Source organism: Cervus canadensis, chromosome 21 (assembly GCF_019320065.1).
Source record: "Cervus canadensis isolate Bull #8, Minnesota chromosome 21, ASM1932006v1, whole genome shotgun sequence".
NCBI lineage: Eukaryota > Metazoa > Chordata > Mammalia > Artiodactyla > Cervidae > Cervus > Cervus canadensis.
In genome coordinates this window covers 6,385,945-6,410,177 of record NC_057406.1, presented here as the reverse complement: position 1 = coordinate 6,410,177, position 24,233 = coordinate 6,385,945, and the positions used below count along the sequence as shown (strand labels likewise).

The 24,233-nt window shown below is 46.9% G+C and overlaps 1 protein-coding gene across 3 annotated transcripts; it reads right to left on the bottom strand.

Moving 5' to 3' along the window:
- Positions 1-3,244: 3,244 nt before the first annotated feature.
- Positions 3,245-24,169, bottom strand: POLDIP3 (DNA polymerase delta interacting protein 3). Of its 3 annotated transcripts, XM_043439785.1 has the most exons (9): positions 24,013-24,169; positions 13,748-14,138; positions 12,906-12,992; positions 11,863-11,958; positions 9,892-10,071; positions 9,220-9,297; positions 7,569-7,698; positions 6,411-6,477; positions 3,245-5,499 (listed from the first exon to the last, which is right to left on the bottom strand). In XM_043439785.1, exons 1-9 carry the CDS (start codon positions 24,069-24,071, stop codon positions 5,322-5,324), a joined length of 1,266 nt encoding a protein of 421 aa, XP_043295720.1. In that variant the 5' UTR covers positions 24,072-24,169; the 3' UTR covers positions 3,245-5,321. The 3 variants fall into 3 exon arrangements, with proteins under 3 accessions (XP_043295720.1, XP_043295722.1, XP_043295721.1); XM_043439787.1 differs by lacking the exon at positions 9,892-10,071; XM_043439786.1 differs by lacking the exon at positions 12,906-12,992.
- Positions 24,170-24,233: the final 64 nt, after the last annotated feature.

Below are 24,233 nucleotides of genomic sequence, written 5' to 3'. Positions count from 1 at the left end.
GCTGGTAGCCGTTTCCGTGACGACGGCACCGCCTGGGACCCCGCCCTCTGGGTTCCAGGCCCGCCTCTTGCAGCCCCTACTCCCCGCCTGTCCACTCCCGTGGTCCTCCCAGGGCCCAACCTTCAGTTCAGTCCAATTCAGTCGCTCAGTCGTGTCCGACTCTTTGCGACTCCGTGGACTGCAGCACGCCAGGCCTCTCTGCCCATTACCAACCTTCATGTGCTTGGAATAAAGAATTAAAGTACATACAGTATGTATATGTAAAACAATACATAAATATGTAAACATTGTTTTATGTAAATATCATGTAAATATATAAATATATTTAAAAGTTACCACAGTATACTGTTATCAGTTTGTTATTTCTAACTGCAGAAACATACCTTCTTTAGATATTCCTTAGCCCTTTCCCATTTATAATTGTTTTAAATATTTCCTTTACATTCACTGAGAACATGTTATTATTTTTGCTAACCACTAGGCCACCAGAGAACTCCCAACAGTCGTTATTTCTTCGACTTTTACTTTTCTCTTTCTGGGACTCATGATACAGATTTTAGACTTTTTGTTACAGTAACATAGGCCCCCAAAGTCCTTCATTCTTTTTAAGTCTGTTTTTCCTTATTGTTCAGATTGGGTAGTTTCTATTGTTTTGGCTTCAAGTTCACAGATTCTTCTCCATTGCTTTTGGGGGGTGGGTTAGGAGGGGGAGAATGGTACTTGTACTTCTCAACTTTATTTGTCTGCACTGTGTGGCTTGTAGGATCTTAGCTCCCTAAGCAGAAATCAAGTCCATGGCTCCAGCAGTGAGGGCAAAGTCCTAACCACTGGACCTCCAGGGAATTTGGTGTATTTTTCAACTTGAAATGGTTCTTCTCTACCTTTGAAACCAACTTGAAATGGTTTTCCATTTCTTTACTTCAATTGTTTGAAGTTCAAATATTTCTTCAATTGTTTCTTTATCAGTAACTAACATCTCTGTCATCATGGAGCTAACATCCATTGTCTTTTCTCCTTCAGGGTGAAATTTTCCTGATCTTGATCAGACTCTTGACTGAAACATGGGCATTATGAAAGCTCTGGATCTTACTTAAATGTTACAGCACACCTCCTCTAATGGGCACAGAAAGGAACTGCTTCATTACTACCAGGTTATGGGTGGCAGTGACCTCCATCATCCCACCACCCTCTGCTAATACCCTGGTTGGGAGGACCTGTGGTGGTGGGGGGGCGCCCATTTCTCCTCCTGTGGCCTCCACTGACACCAACTTAAAAGTCCCAGCCCCCTGTTTGGCCTTCTCTGACTCCACCCCTGCACATTTGGGGGTGCCCCCAATACAGCCTACTGAGCAAGGATGCATGTCTAGGACTCAACTTGTCATTTACCAATGAAGGTGAGGCTACAGTTTTTCCTGTGGTGTTTCACTACTAGTTTTCTTTGTCTTGTTAAGCTATCCCTTTTCGGGTCCTCATTTGGGTTTTTTGGTTGTTTGTTGGTCTGCTTATTCAGCACCCAGCTTGGCACATATGAAGCAAAAAGGAAACCCAGGGAACTCAATGCTGGTCATGCACTGGGGCCCCAGCCAGCCTTTTTTCTCTCCACCTTTCAGTCTTATGTTTTATATAAAATATCCAAAGTTGTATTTAGTGGAAAGGATAGGGATAAAATACTTCCATTCCATCTTCCCATAAAAGAATGTAAAATAGTGCAGCCACTGTGGAAATCAAAATGGTTGAGTCTTCAAAAAATTAAAAATAGAACTGCCACATGATCCAGCAATTCCTCTTCTGGGTATATACCCAGAGAGTTGAAAACAGAGTCTTGAGATATTTGTACATTCATGTTCATAGCATTATTCACAATCGCTAAAACATGGAAGCAACCCAAGTGTCCACCAGATGGATAAGCAAAATATGGTATATGCACACAGTGGAATATTATTCAGCCTTAAAAAGAAATGACACATGCTACAACATGGATGAACCTTGAGGACATTATGCTAAGTCAAAGTTCAGTTCAGTTGCTCAGTCATGTCCCAACTCTTTGCAACCCGATGGACAGGGAAGCCTGGAGCATGCCAGGCTTCCCTGTCCATCACCAACTCCCGGAGCTTACTCAAACTCATGTCCATCAAGTCAATGATGCCATCCAATCATCTCATCCTCTGTTGTCCCCTTCTCCTCAACTTCAATCTTTCCCAGCACCAGGGTCTTTTTAAATGAATCAGTTTCTTCACGTCAGATGGCCAAAGTATTGGAGTTTCAGCTTCAACATCAGTCCTTCCAATGAATACTAAGGACTGATTTCCTTTAGGATGGACTGGTTTGATCTCCTTGCAGTCCAAGGGACTCTCAAGAGTCTTCTCCAACACCACAGTTCAAAAGCATCAGTTCTTCGGCACTCAGCTTTATGGTCCAACTCCCACATCCATACATGACTACTGGAAAAACCATTGCTTTGACTATACGGACCTTTGTTGGCAAAGTAACAATTCTGCTTTTTAATATGCTGTCTAGGTTTGTCATAGCTTTTCTTCCAAGGAGCAAGCGTCTTTTAAATTTCATAGCTGCAGTCACCATCTGCAGTGATTTTGGAGCCCAAGAAAATAAAGTCACAGAAAGACAAATATTGTATAATTCCACTTTCGTGAGTAGTTAAAATCATGAAGACAGGATGTAGACTACTAGTTGCCAGGGGCTGGGGTTTGAAGGAAACAGTTTCAGCTCCACAAGATGAAAAAGCTCTGGAGATGGATGGTGGTGGTGGTTGTGCAACTCTGTGAATGTATTTAACACCACTGAACTATAAACTTAAAAGTAGTTAACATGATAAACTTTATGTATATTTTAACACAATCAAAAAACCTACCAATTTTTTTCTAGTGCATAGTTGATCTAAGAGGTAAATTTTACCCGTAAGTGTAACTTCAACACATAGACTCCCCTGTTCCCTATGAATAGACCTAACTATGTTCAAATTGACCATGCTTATACTCAGTGAGGCACTGTAGGGCCAGGAGGTACTAAGTTCTTATGCTAGGTCCTTCCCAGACATTCATGCTCATATTCTCTCAACTGTGGAGACCGAAGTTCAAAGAGTCCTGTGAGGAATTGTCTGAAGGTCATAGATGGTGAGCAGCAAAGCAGAGGCAAATCTCTGTTTTCTGGTGCCAAATTCCAAGAGGCCCCTTAACATAATCTTTTTTTTTTTAAACAAAATCTTTTAAGAAATGACCGCTCAAAGTAGGAATAACAAATGTTTATTCAGAAATGGGTAAGTAACACATAATCTCCTCCATCCCTTAATGCCTCTTCCTCTCCTTTTGGGGGAAAAAAAAAAGAGACAGACGGGGAATGTAGGGGAGTGGGAGGTGGAGAGGGACACAAGGACTGGCCTACCACCTTCTCTTCTGTTTCCCATAATGACACCTGTAGAACAGGGGGGCAAACACTCTACCAGGCAATGGACCACATGGCTACCCAGAGGACAAGGTCCAGAGGGCCAGTGGGAGGATAAAGGCATACAGGCAACGTAGTTACCTTCCCTACTGAACAGAGAGTCCAAACAGTGATCTGACTGTCTCCAGACCTGAGAAGCCAGCTCCTAGTGTCTTATGGACACTCTCTGGGGTCAAGAAGGGCAAAGTGTAGGAGGAATGTCTTTTAGCTGATGAAGAGAACTTAGTTCTCCCTCCCAAAGAGGGAGAAGGGAATAAAAGCAGCCTTCTTCGAAGTACTGGAAAGTGGACCACCATCAGGCACGTTCCCTGGACTTCCCAGGCCTGGGAAACCTCAGAGCTGGAGGACTGAGCTGAGTTCAAACCCTAGGTCCTTGCTACTTGATCTAACTCTGTGGAAATGTGAGTTTCCAGGTTTTCTTCGCTAGACTGGCCCCAAGTAGGCCATGAGAGACTCTGTCTCAGGCCCCCCTTACACTTTGTAGGTTTGTGCCTTTCACACTATTTACTTACAGATTCTTGCTCCCCAAGACGTGCCAGCTCTGTTAGGCTGGATCCCCTCTACAGTCCCAACAAACCAGCAAGAAACTGAGGATGAATGCCCCTGGAGTAATGCTGTCCTGGTGTATTCAGGGCTGCCCCCTTGGTTCTAGAGTTGTGCCCCCAGTGCCTGGAACCACACTGAAGGGACAACCTGTCCACTTGCCTGGAAAGGCTGCTCTGCTCTCTCAACTCCTCCCCCCTGCCCCCTGCTCTCCTCCCACCTCTGTCAAGGCAGGAAAATGCCTCTCTGGTCAGGATGGATGGGTAGCTCACAGTAGTGGAGACAGTGCCCCCTGGTGGCTGCTGGGCATTTGCCACCTCTCAGCATCCCTGACTATCACATGAACCTGAGGCCACGAAAAAAACATCTTGGAGCAAGCCATCTCCTATTCAAACAACCCCCAAGGTCCTCAGTGTCACAGAACAGGAGGCAGACCCTTTGAAAACCCAACTAGCAGAGAGCTGGCATTTGCACCAAAACCAAGTGTGACAAGTGCTAGGCTGGGTTAGAAATGGGACTAACAAGGCAGCCCCGCCCAGCAGTGACACTCAGAAGGTCAAGAAAGCTGGGCTGGGCCACTCGGCACAACTCAGGGGAAGGGGAAATGTGAGCTCAAGAATTTACTCTGGGTCAAGTGAGACAGTAGGGTGCCCCAAACCAAGACCTAGGGTATACTCTTCCTAGCAGAGCAGTAGCCTCACCCTGCTCTTGCCACAGGGCTCTCTCCAGAAAGCACTGGTCTGAAGCCAACTGCGGGGAGAGGACAAGGAGCCCGTGACCTGATCCCCACCTAGGCCATCTCCACTGACCAGCAGAGTGAGTGGCAGAGCTTTTGAGCTGATGTGGTTCCTATTAGGATGGCAGGGGCTTCCATTCCCTACTTTGTTTGAAAAGTTTTAAAAAGAGAAAGGGGAGTCAAACTCTCACCCTGAAGAAAGCAGTATCCTTCAAACAGCCCCTGCCCTGCATTCTATGGGGCCACAAGAAGGCCACCCAGAGAATTTAGGGCACCATTTCCAGATTTTAAAAAACCTATCTGGGGCTGAGTTTAGGGGGAAACACTCTGAACAACACAAGTCTACCTTGGTGATGAGGTGGAGAGAGAAGAAACGTACTACAGGAAATGTTAACATACAGAAGAGCACAAGGCAGAACACAACACAGAAAGGCGGGTGCCGTCCAGTGAGGAGGCTTTCTACCCCCAGTGACCCTTCCTGCACTCGGGGGCCCCCAGCCAATGGCCCATTGGTCACAACCTTTGTTTAGGGAAACACAGCCACCCTCCTCTGCCCCCGCATCTGGCTGTCTCGCTCCCCCGCTCAAAGTTTGATTTTGAATTCTGTGGGCTGTGTGGTCACAGAGGCCCCTGATGACTTGAAAAGCGCCTTCAGGATGGTGTCAGGATCCACTTCGGCTGGAGGGTTGGATGAGGCAGCAGAATTCACTCTGCGAGGCAGCTCACTCTCCTTTTTCACTGAGGGGCTATCACTCAGCCGTCTGTAGAGACCAGAGAAGAGTCAAAATCCTCGTTGGGTCCCCCTTCAGTGGAGAAGGGTCCCACCATTAGCTGGAGATCTGTTATAAGCTAGGCACCAAACATAATGCTTTCCATACCCTTTTACCCCATTTCTTATAGCAAACTTACCATTCTTTAAATCTGCTAAGAAAGTTAAGATGCAGCCTGCTAAGATCTGGGGTTTTAAGTTTAAGCCTCAAGGACAGCCAAACACACATCAGCATATCACACATTCTGAGAAGTCCAGTAGATTTTACTGGGTCTAGCCCAGTGGTTCCTAAATCCACTAATGTCATAAAACCCTCCGTTTTCAGAATACAACTTAATCCTGGAACACAGTTTAAGAAATTTATCTAAACCACACAATTCAATATCCAGGGTTCAAACTGCAGTCTTTATTCTCCCTGGGTCTCTGTCTCCTCCTCAAAAGGACCTTCTTTTACATATCAATCTAGACATTTTCTGCATCTCAGGCTTCAAAAAGTCCTCAGTCCTGGGCCAGGCATGTACACTGGGTGTAACAAAACAAGGGGGCGCACCCAGCACAGTCCCCATCAGTCAATCATGAGGAGGTGGGTTTTCTGCTCATCTGACGATGCACACCTAATCGTGCAAACAGGGACACAACCAGCCTGCTCTCTACTTTCTAAATTGTAAGTCAGGGAATGAGGTTAAGTTAGCCCCTGTGGGGTCAGTCTCCTGAAGAAATGATGTAACAACCAACTCTGTACAAATTTAAGTTTCCTAGTCGGCTGCCTGCTCTCAGAGCAGAGGAAATGGAATGGAGCTGTGATGCAGGCATTCCACCCCTCTGAACAGAGAGATGGTCATGCCCAGTAAGCAAGCAGAAAAGCCCCTCATGGTCCCCAGCACCTCTGCCTCCGGAACTCACAGCAGGATGGGCTGGTCTGAGGTGATAACGTTCCCGTTCATGTGGAGGTTGCACTTCATTGGTTGCCCTGAAAAACCAAAAAAGAAAAAGCTCTGCCATGAGCCCTCAGCTCCTCACATGGAAGGAAAGGGGCTGCCACTTTCATTACCAGGAGTCCAAGCACCCACCACTGGCAGCTCTGGTTTCACAGCTAGTGCTGGGGCTGTCAGGTTTCAGCAAAGCCCAGAGACTACGAGGGTTATGAGGTCCATGAAACTCTGGTAATGACAGTGTCAAGAAGCAAACTGGCAACAGACCCTGCTTCATGCAGGAGGAGATCAGAATCAAAGTAAGGGAGAAAGTACACACAGCATGAAACAACCCAAACTGGTTGTGAAACAAGTAGAAAGGGGAAATGTTTATGGTACAAAATTAAGTGAAAAAAAATTCGAAAGTGTATGTTCAGATTTATACTTTGTCCATGAAAGATTAACCTCACAAGTACCAGACTCCCACTTTGCATTTTATGTAGTAAGTATAACAATAACAGCACAAAAAAAGGGGAAAGTGGGAATAGAGCCTTATTAGAGTAACATTTCTAAACTTCACTGTAGCTACATTAATATTAATCTGAAATAGACTCTGATAACCTACAATATATACTATAAATCCTTGAGCAACTGTTAAGAAAAGTGACTCAAAAAATACAGTGGAAAAAATCATTAAAGGAACTAAAATGCTACACTAAAAAATACCTATATAAAAAAACTTATATAATGCAAAAAATGCAAAAAAACTTATATAATGCATAAAATGTAAATGGATTAAATAATACAATCAGAAGGCAAAGGCTGTGATAACCAACAAGGATTTACTGCATAGCATAGCACAGGGAACTTCTCAGTATTTTGTAATGACCTTTAAGGGATAAGAATCTGAAAAAAAAGATATATATAACTGAATCACTGTGCTGTACATCTGAAACTAACACAGCATTGTAAATCAACCACACTTCAATTAAAAACAAAACATCACTGCTTGTTCTTAGTACACAGGAGGCCCTGGAGAGTTTAAAGCACTAGGATGTCCACCCACTCCTCCCAGAGGAGGGCTTCCCCGGAAGGCCTGCTGTGTGTGGCGAAGAGCATCGAGGTGAGGAGGCTGCTTTCTCTGACTTACCATCCAGACACCGGTTATTATACTTCTTATACGCAGTGATGGCATCGTCCTTCTTCACAAACACCACCTCTGCTACCCCAGGATGGACCAGCCGTGCTCGCTTCAGGGCTCCACAAACACAAAAAAGCTCCTATGAAGAGCAAGACGGCTTGAGTTGGGGAAGAATTTCACGCAGTCGTCCTCCCTGCCTGCAATTCACATACTTCAGACAGGGCTCTGGGTTGACAGGTGGTGGCTTCACTCTGATTGAACATGCTAAGCAGCCAAGATTTCAGGAAGGCTCCATGTCAGGTAGTATTTCTGGGACATCCAGAGGCCTCAACCTGGGGCCAGATGAGGGAACGAGTTCTACTGGGCTCATAAGCCTAGGATCCCTATGACTCCAAGTCAACCCCAAAGTCCTCCTGCCTCAGTGCCCACTTCCTTAACAAGGATAATGGAATATGGAATTTCTGTCAAGAGTGCTGTGTCATGAAAATGGATGGACATGTAGGCTCCACTGGATGTCCATATGGATGGACAAACAGTGGCTAACATATCACCCGGGAATCAGTCAGAAACACAAATTCCGCAGTTCAATGCAGGGTGACCAATCATCCTGGTTGGCCAGATTGAGGGGTTTCAACTGAAACCATTTTCAAGGCAGTGCTTTGTACACGTGTCGTCATCATCCTTTACTCCAATCCCTCATTTCTCAGATGAAGAGGCTGAAGTCAGAGAGGGAACACAGTATGGATACAGACTGCAAAGGCTAACTAACAACCATACCATTTCTTCACCTGCAACTGCCTTCACAAGGTTGTAATGAGGACAAAGAGAAGATCTGTGAAAAGGTCGTTGAAATGATTTCCAACGATCAAAGGGAAAATGGTACATATCAAAACCAAGACACAAAACTGAATACTAAGTGTGATCCTAATTTTATTATTGTCTTTAAAGATCTACTTTAGGCCATGCTGTGCAGCATGTGAGATCTTAAGTTTTCCAAGCAGGGATTGAACCCAGGCCCCAGCAGTGAAAATTCCAAGTCCTAACCACTGGCCACCAGGGAATTCCCCTGGCTCTAGTTTACAGGCTATGAGGAAAAGGGGTTAACGTATCTGGCCTGTCTGCTCTCCCTTGGAAGGCCTGCTTCCAAGGTTGACCCTTAGCTCGCGTCTGGGATCTTGGATTCTGGGAGGGCTCTCATCACTGTAACTGGTAAGAGTGGCACCCTGCGCCTAAACTGTGCCAACAATGTGGTTCATGCCAAACACCTGACTTCCTTCTGTGTCTGGAATTCTGGTATGTGGCAGAGGGTGCATATGTGATTAGTCCCTGAGAAAAACTCTGGGGACTGAGTCTCTAATGAGCTTCCCTGGTTTTACACATGTCTTTACTACTGATTGCTGGGGGAGTCAGTACATTCTATGTGACTCCCCTAGGAGAGGACTCCAGAAGTTTGAGTCTGCTTTCCTCTAGCTTTTCGTCCACAAGTTGTCTCCCTCTGCTGATTTTGCTTTGCATTCTGTAGTGCATCTCAGCCCTGACACAACTCTATGCTAAGTCCTGTGAGTCCTCTTAGACAATCAGCTAACCTGGGGGTGGTCTTGGGGACCCTTGGAACAGAAGTGGCTTGAGATCTGAAATTCTGGCAGGCCACAGTACTCACAACAATGTCCTCCTCGGTGACTCGAGGGTGCAGATTATTCACGGTCATCTTGGTGCCTTCCAAAGGGCTGAGGACAGGCTGCCACAGATAGAAGAACGTTACCAGAAGTTACCAGACAACAGAACGTCACCAGAGAACTGCTGTGCTCGAACGGCAGAACTCACTTCGGCAAACGACCAGGAAGGCCCAGAGGAAACCTCTATGGAGGGTTTCCTATCACAGCTGGGCCCCTCTAATCATGTCCCCGTCACCTTATGCTACGGAATGGAACCTCTCATGTTTCCCAAATATTCCAGGCCCTTTCAGGCCTGAACCTCTGCACAGAATGCCACTCATGTTTCAAGACCCATCTGGCTCAGATGGCACCTTCTCCTTAAAGCCTTCCTCTACTTCCCGAGCAGAATGAGATGTTCCTTCATCAGTGCTCTGGCAGCCCTCTTCTGTCCCACAGACACAGTGCTCTGTCTGCAGCTCTCTTCTCCCTACTTGCTTGCCTGTGGGCTCTCTGAGGGCGGGGGCTACTGGATCTTGGTTTGCTCATTTGTAAAACACGGGTGGCAACACCTACCTCACAGAGGCACAGAGGTCGTCCCGTTGAGGGATGCACACTGCCCACCCAGCTCAGGCTAACTCTAGACTAGTGTGAACACTTCTCCTTCACCTTCACCTCACCTCTGCAGGCGGCAGCTCTTTGGGGGGCTCCTCCTTGTTCACTAATGTCCGGGACATGTTGGTCAAGGCTTTTGTCCGAACAGAGGAGGAGAGAGCAGGAGCAGTGTACGCATCATTCTGAACCACTTTGGTGAGAGGAAGGGCCTTGGACATGGAGAGCTTGGAACTGCTCACCCCGGCCTAAACAAAGAGGCAGACAGGAATCTGAGAAGCCAGGGACCCAGATACCCTAGGGGACTGACGATCCCCAATCTCAAGGCCTCCTACCTCCCCAGTTCCATTACTGATCTAAAGCCAGAAAGGTACCAGCTGCCAGGGAAGGGACAGGAGGAGAGAAAAGCAGACTGTACACGTGCTCACAGAAGCCACGTTCCAGTGTCAGGAGCCCTTGGCAAGGAGCATCCAGGCAGTTCCCCAACAGGAGCCATAGCTCAGCCATACCATTTAGAATTGATTTTACAGTCTGGAAGTTAGTCAGAGTCCAAAAGCTTGGAGTCAAGTTCATTCCCAGATATTCTTCTATCACCATGGGCTGGATGGGACTAGGAAGTCACTCTTAAGAAGGACCAGACCCCCGCTTTTTGGTCCCTGTTCTGGTCATATAGAGGAACCACAACAAGTAGCTCACCTTTGCAACTCCCAGATGGTCAGGTGCATGCTAGCAGAGTCAGCAAGTGCAAACCAGCAGAAACCATTCCCACCCTCCCTCCCCTGCTACCCTTAACTGGGCAAGTGATCCCTTAGAAATATAAACCAGTTTTAATGTGTCTGGAGAAAAAAGATGCATGAGGCAGAAGTGGTTAGTGGTCTGGTTGACTGAGGACAGTGTCTACCAGCCATTGATTCATGGAGAAAGGATGAATGCAGCGGCCAGAGAGACAGATGATGGAACAGGGTTAATTCACCAACCCAGGTGACTCAGTGTGGACCCCACACTTCTCAAGCTGTTTTCTGAGTCTCAAGAGCCAGCAGAGTGCAGTGGTTAAAACGTGGCCTGGGAGCCAGATTGCTGAGGCTTAAATCCTAGATCCACTACTTACAAGCTGAGCAGATTTATTTAACCTCTCTGTGTCTAACTCCTAGTCCATACAATAAGGGTAGTAACAGTACCCATCTCACAGGGTGGGGAGAAATGGAACTCTTAAATAAGTTAATATAAACAGATTTTTCCAATTAGGGTTAGCCACTAACTGAGTTAGCTGACAGCCCGGCTGGTAACATACACAAGCACTCTAATGACTAGAAAGGCTCAGCTCCTTTGTAACAAACTGGCATCATTCAGCTTCATATTTCAAAGTTAAGAGCTTCAAGGGTAACCAGGAAATTGGTCCACATATTCAGTGCAGTGACTAAAACTGAGTCTTTGGGTGCCTGAAGACCAAACAAAGGCACTTAGCTTGGGTACCCACTCGCCTCCTATGTGTGATTTGGTCGCATGCACTGAGCCAAGCAATGCAGAGTTCCCTGATGTTCCCAGATATACTGCTTTCTTTCCTTCTCTGCATGGCAGAACATCCATCAAACTTTCCCTCCACACAGGTGGCACCTGGTGGAGCTTTCAGGAAAGGTTCAGTTTATTCTTGCTAACACACCAACCAAGGGAATCCAGATTCAAGAATGAGGCCAGAGCTGATGACCACAGAAGAAAGGGAACCAGCAGAATGTCCTGCCCTAAAGGAAATAAAATGTGATTCTGTCCTGTGGGATCACTCACATTTCCCCTGAAGTCTCCAAACATAGCAGTTGGGAACTAGAGCCTGCACTTCACTGTCTGTCGGGTCTTGAACAAGTCTGCAGACATGCTAAGCTTCAGTATTTATAAAAACCAGGGGTTGGATTAGTTCCGGTTCTGATAATCTTAGGACCCAAATGAGGAAATATTTCTGAATTGAAAGATCCTACTCTCCACCATGTCTCCCATGTACCTGATCAGATATATAGAGAGTGTAAGAAGAATGTAAGATAACATACCATGTGGTGGAGAAAGCTGCCTGAGGCTGCAAATTTCATCTGTTTAGTAGGAATGGGAGCTATAACATCATCGTCATCATCCAGGTCATATAAATTCTGAAAAATAAAGAAATACATGCTAATGTAGCATGCCGGCTCTCAGCAGACCTTTGGAGTAAGGACAGCAGGGAGATGAGAGCTGGAATTAAGCGAGGTGGAGGGAGAAGTGGGTACACATGGAGTGCCTGGGCAAACTGGCCTGGGCGACTGTAGCTCAGTTCTGGCAGGCTCCCTGCCCATGAGAGCCGAATGCAAATGCTGTGAAATTTCAGGTACATCAGAAGTACCTTTCTACAAGGGGGCAATATCTATTACGGATCCCTAAAATGCCTGTTTATATCCTTTGGTTAGCAAGTCTGTGCTGAGCAATCTGGTCTATAGAAATAAACTCAAACTGTAGAAAGAGCTTTATCCTCCAAGATGTTCAGAGAAGGATGTCTAACAGTGAAAATTACAGGAAAATGGTTGAAATTAACTAAATGTCTACTCAATGGATCAAGCAGTTATTAAAATGTTTACAGTAAATGTGAATCACAGAAAAATGCTTGAGTTATAAAGTGAAAATAGAACAATATCAAACTGGATAATAACATAATCACAACTACAGCTATGCATTAAATAAATAATCTCTCTCACATATACACACACACAAACAAGAAAAACACAGGAAGAATTCAGGGCAGAATTTCAACAGGGGCTCGCTATGGAGAGCCACAGCATAAGAACTACCCCCATCCCCCCCAATCTTTCTGTTTTGCTAATTTTCTATAGTAAGCACACACTACTTTTACTTTAAAGAAATAAAAAGATTTTCAATTTGCCTCTCTGCTTCCATGCATTTAAGAAATTTCTTCTTAAAACTCATAAACTGTAAAACGTGTCAACCTCCAACTCTTCAAATTGGAACCCTGGGCCAGGCCTCAGTTAATCCACTTGGAAGACCACATCAAAACACACACTTGTGTGCAGTCTCTCTCTCTCTCACACACACACACACACTCCACCTGTTTGGCCTGGTGGTTATTGACGACATTGATCCTCATTCCAGCAGGATGAGCATGAATTGGTGCCATGGCCTTCTGCTGTGGAACCTAGAAACACCCAGTGGTCACAATTCATCCCACTTGGCCTACATGCGTTCTCTACAAGTAGGGGATAAATGAACTTTAAATATGGTGGGCATTCAGTTTTGGTCTGTGGTAAAAGGCCCTACAGAGTGCTTCATTTGCAAAGCAGGAAAGCGACAGGAAGACTCATCATCCCAGAGATCATGTAACAATGCACCTGCAGGGCTCAATGAACCTGGCTTAATAAATGTTCACTGCTCCAGTAGTTCCTATTACCAAAGTTGCTGTGAAGATTAAATGATACTGTCTCCACTCCCTTTGGGGCAATGGCTCTGCAGGTGGCCAGGACCCTGCACTAAGAGCCAGGTCTGACCGGGCTTCCATCCTGTTGCTTCCACTGACCAGCTGTATAGCTGCACACAATGATTCAAATCTTTGAGACTTAGATTCTTCTTTTATAAACTGTGGTAATAACTGGGGTTGCATGAGGAATAAATATTCAGTGCCTGCACATAGCACTAGCTTAACAAATATCTGTCCTCTCCTCTCTTCCCTCTACCATTATTCCACCTGGAAAGTCACTTAATTTCTCTGGACAAATCCCCACCACCACCCCGCCCATTTTCTTTTACACGAAAACTGAGATGATATCTTGCCTCCACATATGGTTACTCTTCAAACAGTTGGGGGGACTGTCATTTTGCTTAAACACACCTGGTCTCTGCCTGATTCCAGTTGTTACTGGTTTCGAGGAGTTTTTGGCAGGAGTCTCAACCTACCTGGATGGTTTTAGTGAGTTTCAGAGCAGGGGTCACTGTTCCGATGGGTGGGCTCATGAAGGCAGCAGGGGAATTCCGCTTCAAGCTGATTTTCTCACGGGCATCAGCGACCTGGTGGGGCTTCTGGGGCACTGTGCTCTGTTGCTTGCGCGAGTTCAGCATCTCTCTGGCATCCTGCACTTTCCCTTTGATCCGGAACCGAGCATCTTTCTGCAAAAGCTTTTCCCTGGCATCCTTGACTCCCAGCTTGAGGCGGGCATCTGAGAGACCAATTTTCTGCCGGGCATCAAACCTCTGCTGGAAGGTGGCTGTGCGTGCTGGCTGGCTAAGAAGGCTCTGTTGGATCCCAACACGAGATCGGACACCTCCCACTCCTGGTCTGGCATTGAGCCTGCAAATAAAAACTGCAATATTAAGAAGATCTGGATATCAACAGTAGCCTGTGGTAGTAGTAGAGTTGTGGTAATACTGGGAACAAAGGAGGTCCTGGAGAAACCAGAAAGCTGCTTCCTCTTAGAGGAAACAATTAAGTCTATACAGAGACTTCCTTCATAGTTTTGCCTTTTAAGTCTGCATGGTAAACAAAGTAAGGGAGGAGGGCCTGGTGGTTTCTATCATTAGGGAAGACTGCTTTACACCCCAGACCAGGTGTTTTGAGATAGTATCATGGACAATAACCTCTAGACAATACCAAATAAAAAATGCATATTTCCCAGATATCGTAACCCCACACAGCCAAAGAGTAACTTCAGATTCTAAAATTCTTTCATATCCTTGCTCTCCATCAGCCCTCTAAACACCCTGCGAAGTGAGCAGTATTATGCCCATTTACAGAGGAAGACACAGGCCCAGAGAGGTTCAATGATCAACAAAGGGCACCCAGCTGGCCTATGACAGTCTCGTGCCTCCAGGGCAGGTAGACACCCTCAATGGGCTGGGGCCAAGAAAGTCAACACATGGGTCTGTCTCGGAGTCTGACGTCTAATAAAGACATAAAGACTTGGAAGAAAAGAAAAATAATCACTCTGTCTGAACTGTTTCTATTCATAACATTGTGACTTCAAAATGTGTAGGTTTTTTCCTCATGCCAACCAATTCTCCAACTCTCAAGACACGAACTGGGTGTCTGACAGCCCGATTCTGACACTGCCGACTAGAGCTGGCACAGACTCCACCGGTTAAAGGCTCAGTCCCACAAGACCGCTCTCACCTCAGAGAACAATTTCAAGTCCTAGGCTTCCTATTCATTTGACAACAGGTTATAAAATGGAGGGTTCACAGGACCTTCCCCCCAAGTTAGATAATTTGCTAGGGTAGCTCACAGGACTCCGGAAAACACTTTATTTATTATTATTAACAATTTATTACAAACAATACAACTCAAGAACAGCCAAATAGAAGAGATGTATAAGGCATGGTATGGAGAAACGGTATGGTACCACCACCCTCCTGGTACATGGATGTGTTCACCAACCCAAAATTTCTTCAAACTCAACTGTATAAGGGTTTCTATGGAGTCCATTACCTAGCATAATTGATCAGATCACTGGCCACAGATGATAATCGCTTAATCTCTAGATCCTCTTTTCTCCCTGGAGGTCCAGGGCAGAGAGTGGCGGTTGCAAGTGGAGTTGCAAGTTCCAACAAGCTAAGCAGGTCTCCATCTTTCTGGAGGCCAGCCTCTGTCCTGAAGGGATCAAGGGGCCCACTGAGAGCTGCCTCATTAGAACAAAAGATACTCCTAACAACCTTACCACTCAGGAAATTCCAAGGGTTTTAGAAACTGTATGCCCGGGACAAAGACTAAATATATATTTTTATTACACTCTGAAACAACAAAAACATCAAGTTCAGAAACTTAAAATTGAAAGGGAACAAAACTCCATTACACAAGCCCCATTCTCCTCTGGGGCTCCTTGCTGGCTCTTCAGTGACGTGAGAGGAAACAGAAGAGCCCTTCAAATCCAACCCTTAAAGCCCTCCCTGGGGTCTGTGGGCTTCTGCTTCGCCCCACCCGCCCACCCCACCACAAAGCCTCCGGCCACATAGACACTCCCTCCCGTGGCAGGTGCCCTGCCTGGTGACAGACTCCCATGGCAGCATCCGTGGTTTTTTGGGGAAACCTTCTCTGATCCTTCCAGGACTGCCCTCCTTTGTGCCTATTATCACGACCATTTGTGTTGTTCTTTTCTCTCCCCACCCTGGAATGGGAGGGAAGGAGCAGATGGAGATCACTCCTGTTTCAGAGCCCCGTGCTTTGTTAAGTGTTGCTAAGACCTGGCTCAGCATCAGAAATGTCTAAGGAGCTTCTTAAAATACAACTCTCTTAAAAAAAAAAAGCAAGAAAGAAACAAAAAGATACAGCTCTCCAAACCCCACTCCAGAGCTACTGAGTCCAAAATATGTGTAAAGGCCTGAGCATATGCATTTTTCACTCCACAGGTGATCCTGGAGTATAGCAGTGCTGAGAATCTCTAACCTGGAGTTTTAATGTAAAACTGCTGAATAAACAAGTTCCTACATCATGTCCCACATCATAGCCCACACCTCCCAGGAGGCATTCTTCATCATCGGCAAGCCTTTGGGTTCTCTTACTGCCTCATTCTTCCTCAGCTGGAAGCTGGAATGAGACTGTTTCTCAGCTCTTCTGCTAACAGCAGGAGCACACCCAAAGGTGAGTCTTCCCAGCACCAGTAAAAGAACATCTGGACCTTCATCTTATTGTCCTAAGCACAGAGGAAAAATACCTGCTGCTTCTGCTAGGCCAGAGCCATACCTAAGTCAGTGATGCACAGTAATATTTTTCTTTGAAAATTGACAGATTTAGGATTTAAGTACTTTCCAGTGGGTTTACACAAAAAACAGGTGGGACAGTGGAAAGGGTCATTTACAGAATCGATCAGATTAGGCTGAAGGTGGGTGGGACTGCTTGTGCATCCCTGCTCTATTTTCCCATGTAGTCTCTGGGAGACTGAGGTGCTAGAAAAAGCAAGGCCCAAAGGAATGAGGTGTTTAGGGAGACTAGTAAACACAATCAGGGAGAGGGAAACAGCTGTGTGCAGCAGGAGCATCTATTCGTCCCTGAACTGGGCTACCCTAGGCTTTGTAGCCGGTGAAGCCACTGGCAATAGTGAGGCTGTGCTCTGTGGTGACCACAGAAACCTGTAGCTACAGAGGGGCCCTTGGTATTTATGGAGAAACTTCGTAACAAAGCCTTGTCCCCAGGACCAACTGGCAGGTAAGGCCTCCACTAAGGTTTGCTTGTTTTTGTTTTTTAATGCTTTCAACTCCCTGTATCTGTTGATGATGCCCATCAAAGAAAAGCAACAGGCTGTCGGTTCAGACCAGGGGCTACTACTGAAAGTCTACTCATAAAATGGGGGAAAAGATTTAGATTAACATTTACAGGCACATCCAGACGAAACCCGAGTTAGTGGAAAGCATTCCAGATGAAATTCCTCACTCATCAAGCACTGGAACCCTCTGAAGGCAGAGGCCTTGGGTACCAAAAGGAGCACAGTGAGCAACAGGACGCCAAACTATGGGGTGGGGTGGGGTGGAGCGGATGGGACATACAGAGCAACAAATAATCAGCATGCTCCCACTCTAGGAGAGGAAGGGCCAAGGTCTGTGGGCGGGCTTCCAGGATTTCTGGAAAGAGTAGTGTCAAAGGACATCCTAGGCAGACCAAATATGGAAAGCATCCCCAACAGCCCAGGGCTTGCAGCTTCTTTGCTCTTGGAGCCCTCAAAGCACTGGACAAAGCTTCTATTAAAGCACTTACCATGCAGCATCACAATGATTTGTTTACAAGCCTGCAACTCCCAAAGGACTAAGAGCTTCTGAGGGTAGATCCTAAGTATCCTCCTCCACCTCAATACTGCCCCACGGGAATGACAAAGGCTCTAAGAGCTCTGTCAGGGACCCCACAGGGCTTCTATTTTACCTTCTCCTTTTAGGCTCGCCATCTCTGAGATTACCTGCCATCAGTTCGACCTTATAGGGGAGAAACCAAATCAAAGAGCACAGTCTTTCCAATAGCAGATTTCAAGCTTCCCTCTTTCTTACTCCAAGCCTCAGGGGAGTTAAGATGGGAGAAAGGATGGCTGCCCTGGAAGGGATTCTCCTAGAGAAGACTGCCTCTGCAAAGGCAGTCCTCCACCAGCCCTCAACAACTGGTCCAGTGCCCTAGGATCCTGGCCACCAATTGCTCTCCCAGCTGATAGAGGGCACCCACAGAGCCATGGCACAGGGGCCCCTCTGGCCCTTACCCCAAAAGTGGACCCACAAGGATCCTGCTGAACTGCAGGAGCTTCAGGAAAGGCCTTCTAGAAGAGAAAGCATCTGGTCTCTGACTGAGTGGACATTACCAAGGGAACCAAGCTACATAAACACTGACAATGAAGGCATCACTGATGACCAGGTCCACCACACAGGAGGGGTCAGACACATCCACATCCAAATGTCAGCAGGTCCTGAATGAAAATTTCCTGTCTTCATATGTCTTCTCCCATCACCAGGGTACCCCTACCAAAGGCTCCTGATATTTACAACTCTAGGAAGTGAGCTGATCTTATCATGTAATACACCATGATCGTCAGTTCAGTTCAGTTGCTCAGTCGTGTCCCACTCTTTGCGACCCCATGGACTGCAGCACGCCAGGCTTCCCTGTTCACCACCAGCTCCTGGAGCTTGCTCAAACCCATGTCCACTGAGTTGGTGATGCCATCCAACCATCTCATCCTCTGTGGTCTCCTTCTCCTCCTGCCTTCAATCTTTCCCAGCATCAGGGTCTTTTCCAGTGAGTCAGTTCTTCGCATCAGGTGGCCAAATGATCTTACCATAGGGTAAAACTGGGCAAATCTAGACCCCATGGCATAAATTATGCTTTCAAAAAATCTAGTTACCCAATTTCACTATTCAATCAATTAAGCATTACTGCCAAAAAAAGAAACAAAGGAAAAGAGAAACCTATTGAAAGCAACTATTTTGAGTAATTAAACGAACAATGAGATTCTTGAAAACAAAATTCATATCCCTGGACAAAAAATGAAGAGGGGGCAGATTCAAAAGTTTTCTGGTTCATTCCAATTGGGTCTGAACAGTACACCTCCGAAGTAGGAGGAGCAAGGGAGATTAGGTTTCTGCAACCTTAATTTATTCATATTCCTCAACAATTTCCCTTCTCTGATAAGCTGTAATGGCTGTTTGAAATGTTAGTAACAAGAATTCACAGGAGTTTATGCTTGATAAGCAATGTCTACCATGGGCACATAAGGGGCAACTGGCTACCACGGTTTATGAAAAGATTTTATAATGAAGGCACTCTCAACTAATCATTTTGAGCACTTAACTGCAGATTTATAAACTCTGAGACACCTCCTTTAACCCTCACAACTCTGAGAATTAGATTATTATCCACATTTTATAGATGGGGAAACTGAGATTCAAGTAGAGTAACTTATTTCAAATCATAGAGCTATAATGTGATTTGAACTTCACTATACCTAATTAAGGGTTTCTCTGGTGGCTCAGTCAGTAAAGAATCTGCCTACAATGCAGGAGATGCTAATTTGACCCCTGGGTCCCCTGGAATAGGAAATGGCAACCCACTCCAGTATTCTTCCCTGGGAAATCCAATGGACAGAGGAGCCTGGTGGGCTACAGTCCATGGGGTCCCAAGAGTCGGACACAACTTAGCGACAAAACCACAACCATCACCACCACACCTAGTTAAAATACCAATAAATCAAGCATGGGTCAAAAACAAAGAACAAGACTAGAAAAGTTAAGGAAGGGTGAATACTGTCCTCAAACTAAGAAAAAAATGATGACTCCAGTTACATCCAGGAACACAGTGCACCCTCTAGTGACCAGAGGGTGAACACACACACTAAGGATGGTGGACTCACCAGAGACCCACACACCATATTGCTTGTCTGGCAAGAAATACCACCATGATGGTCCATGCTGGTATTTTTATCTACTTGAACAGCACAAAAGGTAAATTTTCAGGAGGGAGGTGATACAGTTGTGGATGTAGAAGCCTAAGTAAGCTACTTTCCCTCAATTACATATATTCGGTTCCCTGGTTACATCACTTCTTTCAATTCCTTTCATGAGCAGCTTTAGCGGGTTTCAGTGTTCAGGATTTTTCTAATCACTGCTCCTCTCCCTGCATGAGAAGACAGCTATTCATCCCAGCAGGCAGCTTATATGGCAGGCATTAGTCATCAGGAACTTTTCAAGTAAACACTCCTGCTAGGAGCAGGTCTCTAATAAAACACAGAGCCAATTCTGTTCCCCTCCTGGCTTCAATTAACTGATAAGCACTCCCTAAAAAAAGTGCAACCCCCCAGTGGAACCCCCAGTCTGTCTCCCACTGACTGCAGCCTCCCTTCCCACTGCAGACTATCTGATGTTCCTGAACACATTCTGGGTTTTTGGCTTCAGTAAATGTTTGGGAGGGGGAGAGAGGAAGGTTTTGAGCAAGTTTCTTTACTGCCCTGCCTCATGATACCTGTAACAGTGCAACTGTGCACTGCTTCCAGGCGCTCACCAGGTCCTAGGAAGAGTGGTGTGGGCAAGAGAGCAGACACTTACTGGAGCCTGAGCCCTCTCCCCCAGAAACCCCCTCCACTGGAACCTGGCAGACACATGACCAGGGAAGGTCTGTCCGGGGCTAGGAATGCCTCACCCTCTTGGATCTGCCTGTGGAGGGCACAGTGGCCCCTGGCTCTGGACAGATGTACAGTCCAAAGGATTTGGAGGGACCCTGAATTGTTCAAAGTGGGTTTTAACCCATGGGGTCTCTAGAATGTGTGTGTTGAGGTCATCTTAGAAAACAGAGTTTAGTTCTAACAATTACTGAGGGTCAATTCTGAACTATGTGCTTTAGAAACACAAGAAAAAACAAGGCAGGATCCCCTTACCTTTGTGCAGATGTTTCATTTTAAATTATAATTCTTCCCTTCCAAGCTAACGTAAAAACTCATTTCCCTCCTCTTTATTTTAGGTCTAATTTCTCTTACCTTATTTCAATAAGGAAACCAGCAGAGTACCAGGAGCAGAGCCCCGGTCTGAACTGGAAAATTCCCTAACCTCCTCTCCCCACAGCTTCAAGGATTCTCCACATATGTATCCAGCTTAGAGCTACTCACCTCCAGCACACTCTAGGCCCAACTTCCCCGCTAAGACTGCCGGTCACCATCTACCTGCATGGAAGCAGTGACAGCTATCCTCCCAGAGCTGAACTAAGCAAACCAAAGAGGAGGGTGCCTTGACTAACCAATTACATCCAAAGAAAGAAACTGACAAGAGAGGCAGGCCCACACTGCAGCTGGCGCCCAGTGCTACCTGGGGAGACTCATCTATGGGTCTTGAACAACCGAAATCACTAGAGACATGCTGTGTGGGAGGAAGGACAGCACCTCACCACAGCCTGGGTGAAGTATCATAAAAGAATTCCCCACTTTCTCGAATCTCATATTAATCAAAGAACTTTCTGATGATTGACTGAGGGCCAAATAATAATGATGGTAATGACACCTTTCTTGACTTACACTGTACAATGAACACAAAACAGAATGGCTGTTCTGAAGAACAAGCACATTCCACGACTTTTGAGAAGGGGGTTATTTACACTTGCAGAGGCTCAGTCCTTTGCTATTTCCTTTAAGAAGAGGAAAGAAGTTTTCTGAGATGGTCACAGGCTCTTCCTAAATTATTATGCACAAAGTTCTCTCTGCGACATCCCTACACTACACCAAGGTGCCAGTAAGGAGATTTCTTCTAAGAAGCAAGTAGAACAGCATTTATTTACTGTAGGAAATGCCATTTGTTCAGACCTTTCACAGTTCTTGACGAGAACCCTAACCCCCTCACCCCCTATCTAGTTTTTCTCTGTTGGCTGTGCAAGCAAAATGGAGTTTCCAGTAGGTTTAATCCAAACCCAGCATATGGTCCAGTTTCTTTCACAGTGTCTCTTGGCCTGCATTTCCCCCAATTCAATCTTTACATAATAGCAATGCAATATTCTCACACTGAAGACTGGATATTACTTCTTTCCCTAAAAGCCTTCATTAACAATAATGATGAGAGCTAACATCTACTGGGCACTTAGTACCCATTAGATGCTTTCTGAAGTACTTCAGATACATTAATTCACTTAGTCCTGACAATACCCAGTAAATATTATCCATGTTTTACAGATAAGAAAAGAGAGGCATGGCAAGGTTAAGTAACTTTCATATGGCAAGTGGGATTGAAATTTGGCAGTCTGACTCTAGGACCCCAATGCTTACTTATTATGTCCCCTAGAGGAGGGATTTGGGCTTCTACTCCTTTAAAGCCATCTGCTGAAAACTTACTGACACAAACTTTAAAACATACACTCTTACATTCTCATATTTAATCTTCTCAACCACCTACCTGGAACCATTATTACAAACGAGGAAACTGCCTAAATCAGAGGTCATCAGGCCAAAGAAGCACAGAACCCCACAACGGGGCCCACCAAGGGACCAGGTCTGCCTGGCTACAGAGTCTCCGCTCTTGTCATGGATCCACACATCCTCCCTTCCCTGCAGTCCCATCCAAGGCCTAACACAGACACTGCACACATCAACACCAACTGCAGGTACAGACTGCCTGCAGTCAGAAACTATGGGGAGAGTCTGCAGGAAGCCCAGGTCCTGGGAAGCTGGCTTCCTCAGCAACTGTCCAGCAAACCTGTGAAACTTGGATGGGCTTAGAAGTGACCAGAGGACCCAGTACCAATTACATGCCAGTTACTAGAGGGTAGACCTAAAAGAGGGATTCCCAGGTGGCGCAGTGGTAAAAAAATCTGCTGGCCGATGCAGGGCACACAAGAGATGCGAGTTCGATCCCTGGGTGGGGAAGAACCTCTGGAGAAGGAAGTGGCAACACACTCCAATATTCTTGCCTGGAAAATCCCATGGACCAGAGGAGCCTGGCAGGGTATAGTCTATGGGGTCGCCAAGAATTGCACACGACTGAGCACACAACACAACCACAACAAGGATAGAGAAAATTAATGATGCGTGCCTATTATGAACCAGAAACCTCGTGAGGGGCTGGCTGGGGAATTAGGCGGGGGCGGGAGCAGTTGTGGTGGATCTGTGTGTGCAGGTTGAGGGTGGGGAATACCTTACACAATGAAAAGAATCCATTTTCCAGCCACGGGCACACAGGCGGTATCAATAAACATCTGCCGGGTGAACGACTGTCTGAGAAAACATCCTTCTTTACAGGCTGGCTTTTCCACAAGGACATCTGAACTAATTTAACGCGTGCTAGAAAACCACTGGCCCAGGTTTCCCATCTCTTTCACACAGATGAACTGGAGCCCCTATTGAGTCTGGAAATGACTACCATTATTTTGAGGGTCCAGAGTAAGTTTGGGTCACAGAACTGCAAACCAGCTCCGCGACTGTTCACTCCGACACTGAACAGGGTTCTCTGAGAGTCATCAAGAAACGGCCGGCCTCCCGCCCCGTCCCGCCAGTTTGTCTTGCCCAAGCCTGAGGCCAACTCTCAGAGCGCACTCGGCCCTGCTCTGAGCTCTCCGCGGCCGCGGGCAAATTCCACCTCAAGCCCTTCATTTGGAAAACATTAATAGCTGGCTGACAGGACTGCGAGCCGGCGGCAAAGCGACCCCCGAGAACCTGAAATGCCTCACAAAATGCCGCGAGTGTGAACAGCGGGGAGCCGGGCGAAGAATTTGAAAATTTTAAAGGTCTGGCTTTGAGTCGCGGTTTCGGTAGGAACAGACCCGGAGAGTTTGAGCAAGTCAATTCCCCGAGAAACTCCAGTCGTCCTAACTCGAAGGCCGCGCTGAGACCTTGGCGCCGCGCCCGTCTACTCAGAGGAGGAGGGGGGTGCGCCGGGGAGACCCTCCGGACCCCAGGCAGGCCGCGGGGCAACGTGTCCCGTCGGCGGCCGCAGCTCCGCCCTCGGCGGGCCGCCCCTCGGGCCGCTCGCACAAGCCCAGCAGTCCTACCCCTTCATCAGCGGCGGCCCCACCAGCCTCCTCCGGCCAGCAGGAGCGACTGCGCCTGCAGCCAGGAGGGGAGTAGGGCGACCTGGCCAGCGGCGGCGACGGCGGCCGGGCCAATGAGGAGCGCGGCTGAGGTAGGGGGCGGGCGCAGACCGGCCCTGCGCGTAGCTCCCGGGCCTCTCCCTCCTCCGCCCCAAGCCCCGCTAAGACCAGGACCCAGAAACCCGAAGGGAAAGAGGCCACTCACCGCCCCTTCGCTGCAGCTCCTCGCTTTCGGATGAGCTCGTCCAGAGAGATGTCGGCCATCTTGCACCGCCGAGCGAGCCGAGAGCACCTTAGGTTCCCTCAGCCTTCGAGCCCGCCCCTTCGGCCGCTGTGGAGCGACTAGCGGCTTCCGGCGTTCGGCAGATGAACTCTCGCGACAGTTCAGACTGAGAAAGGAACCGGAAGGGGCGGGGCTCTCCCCGT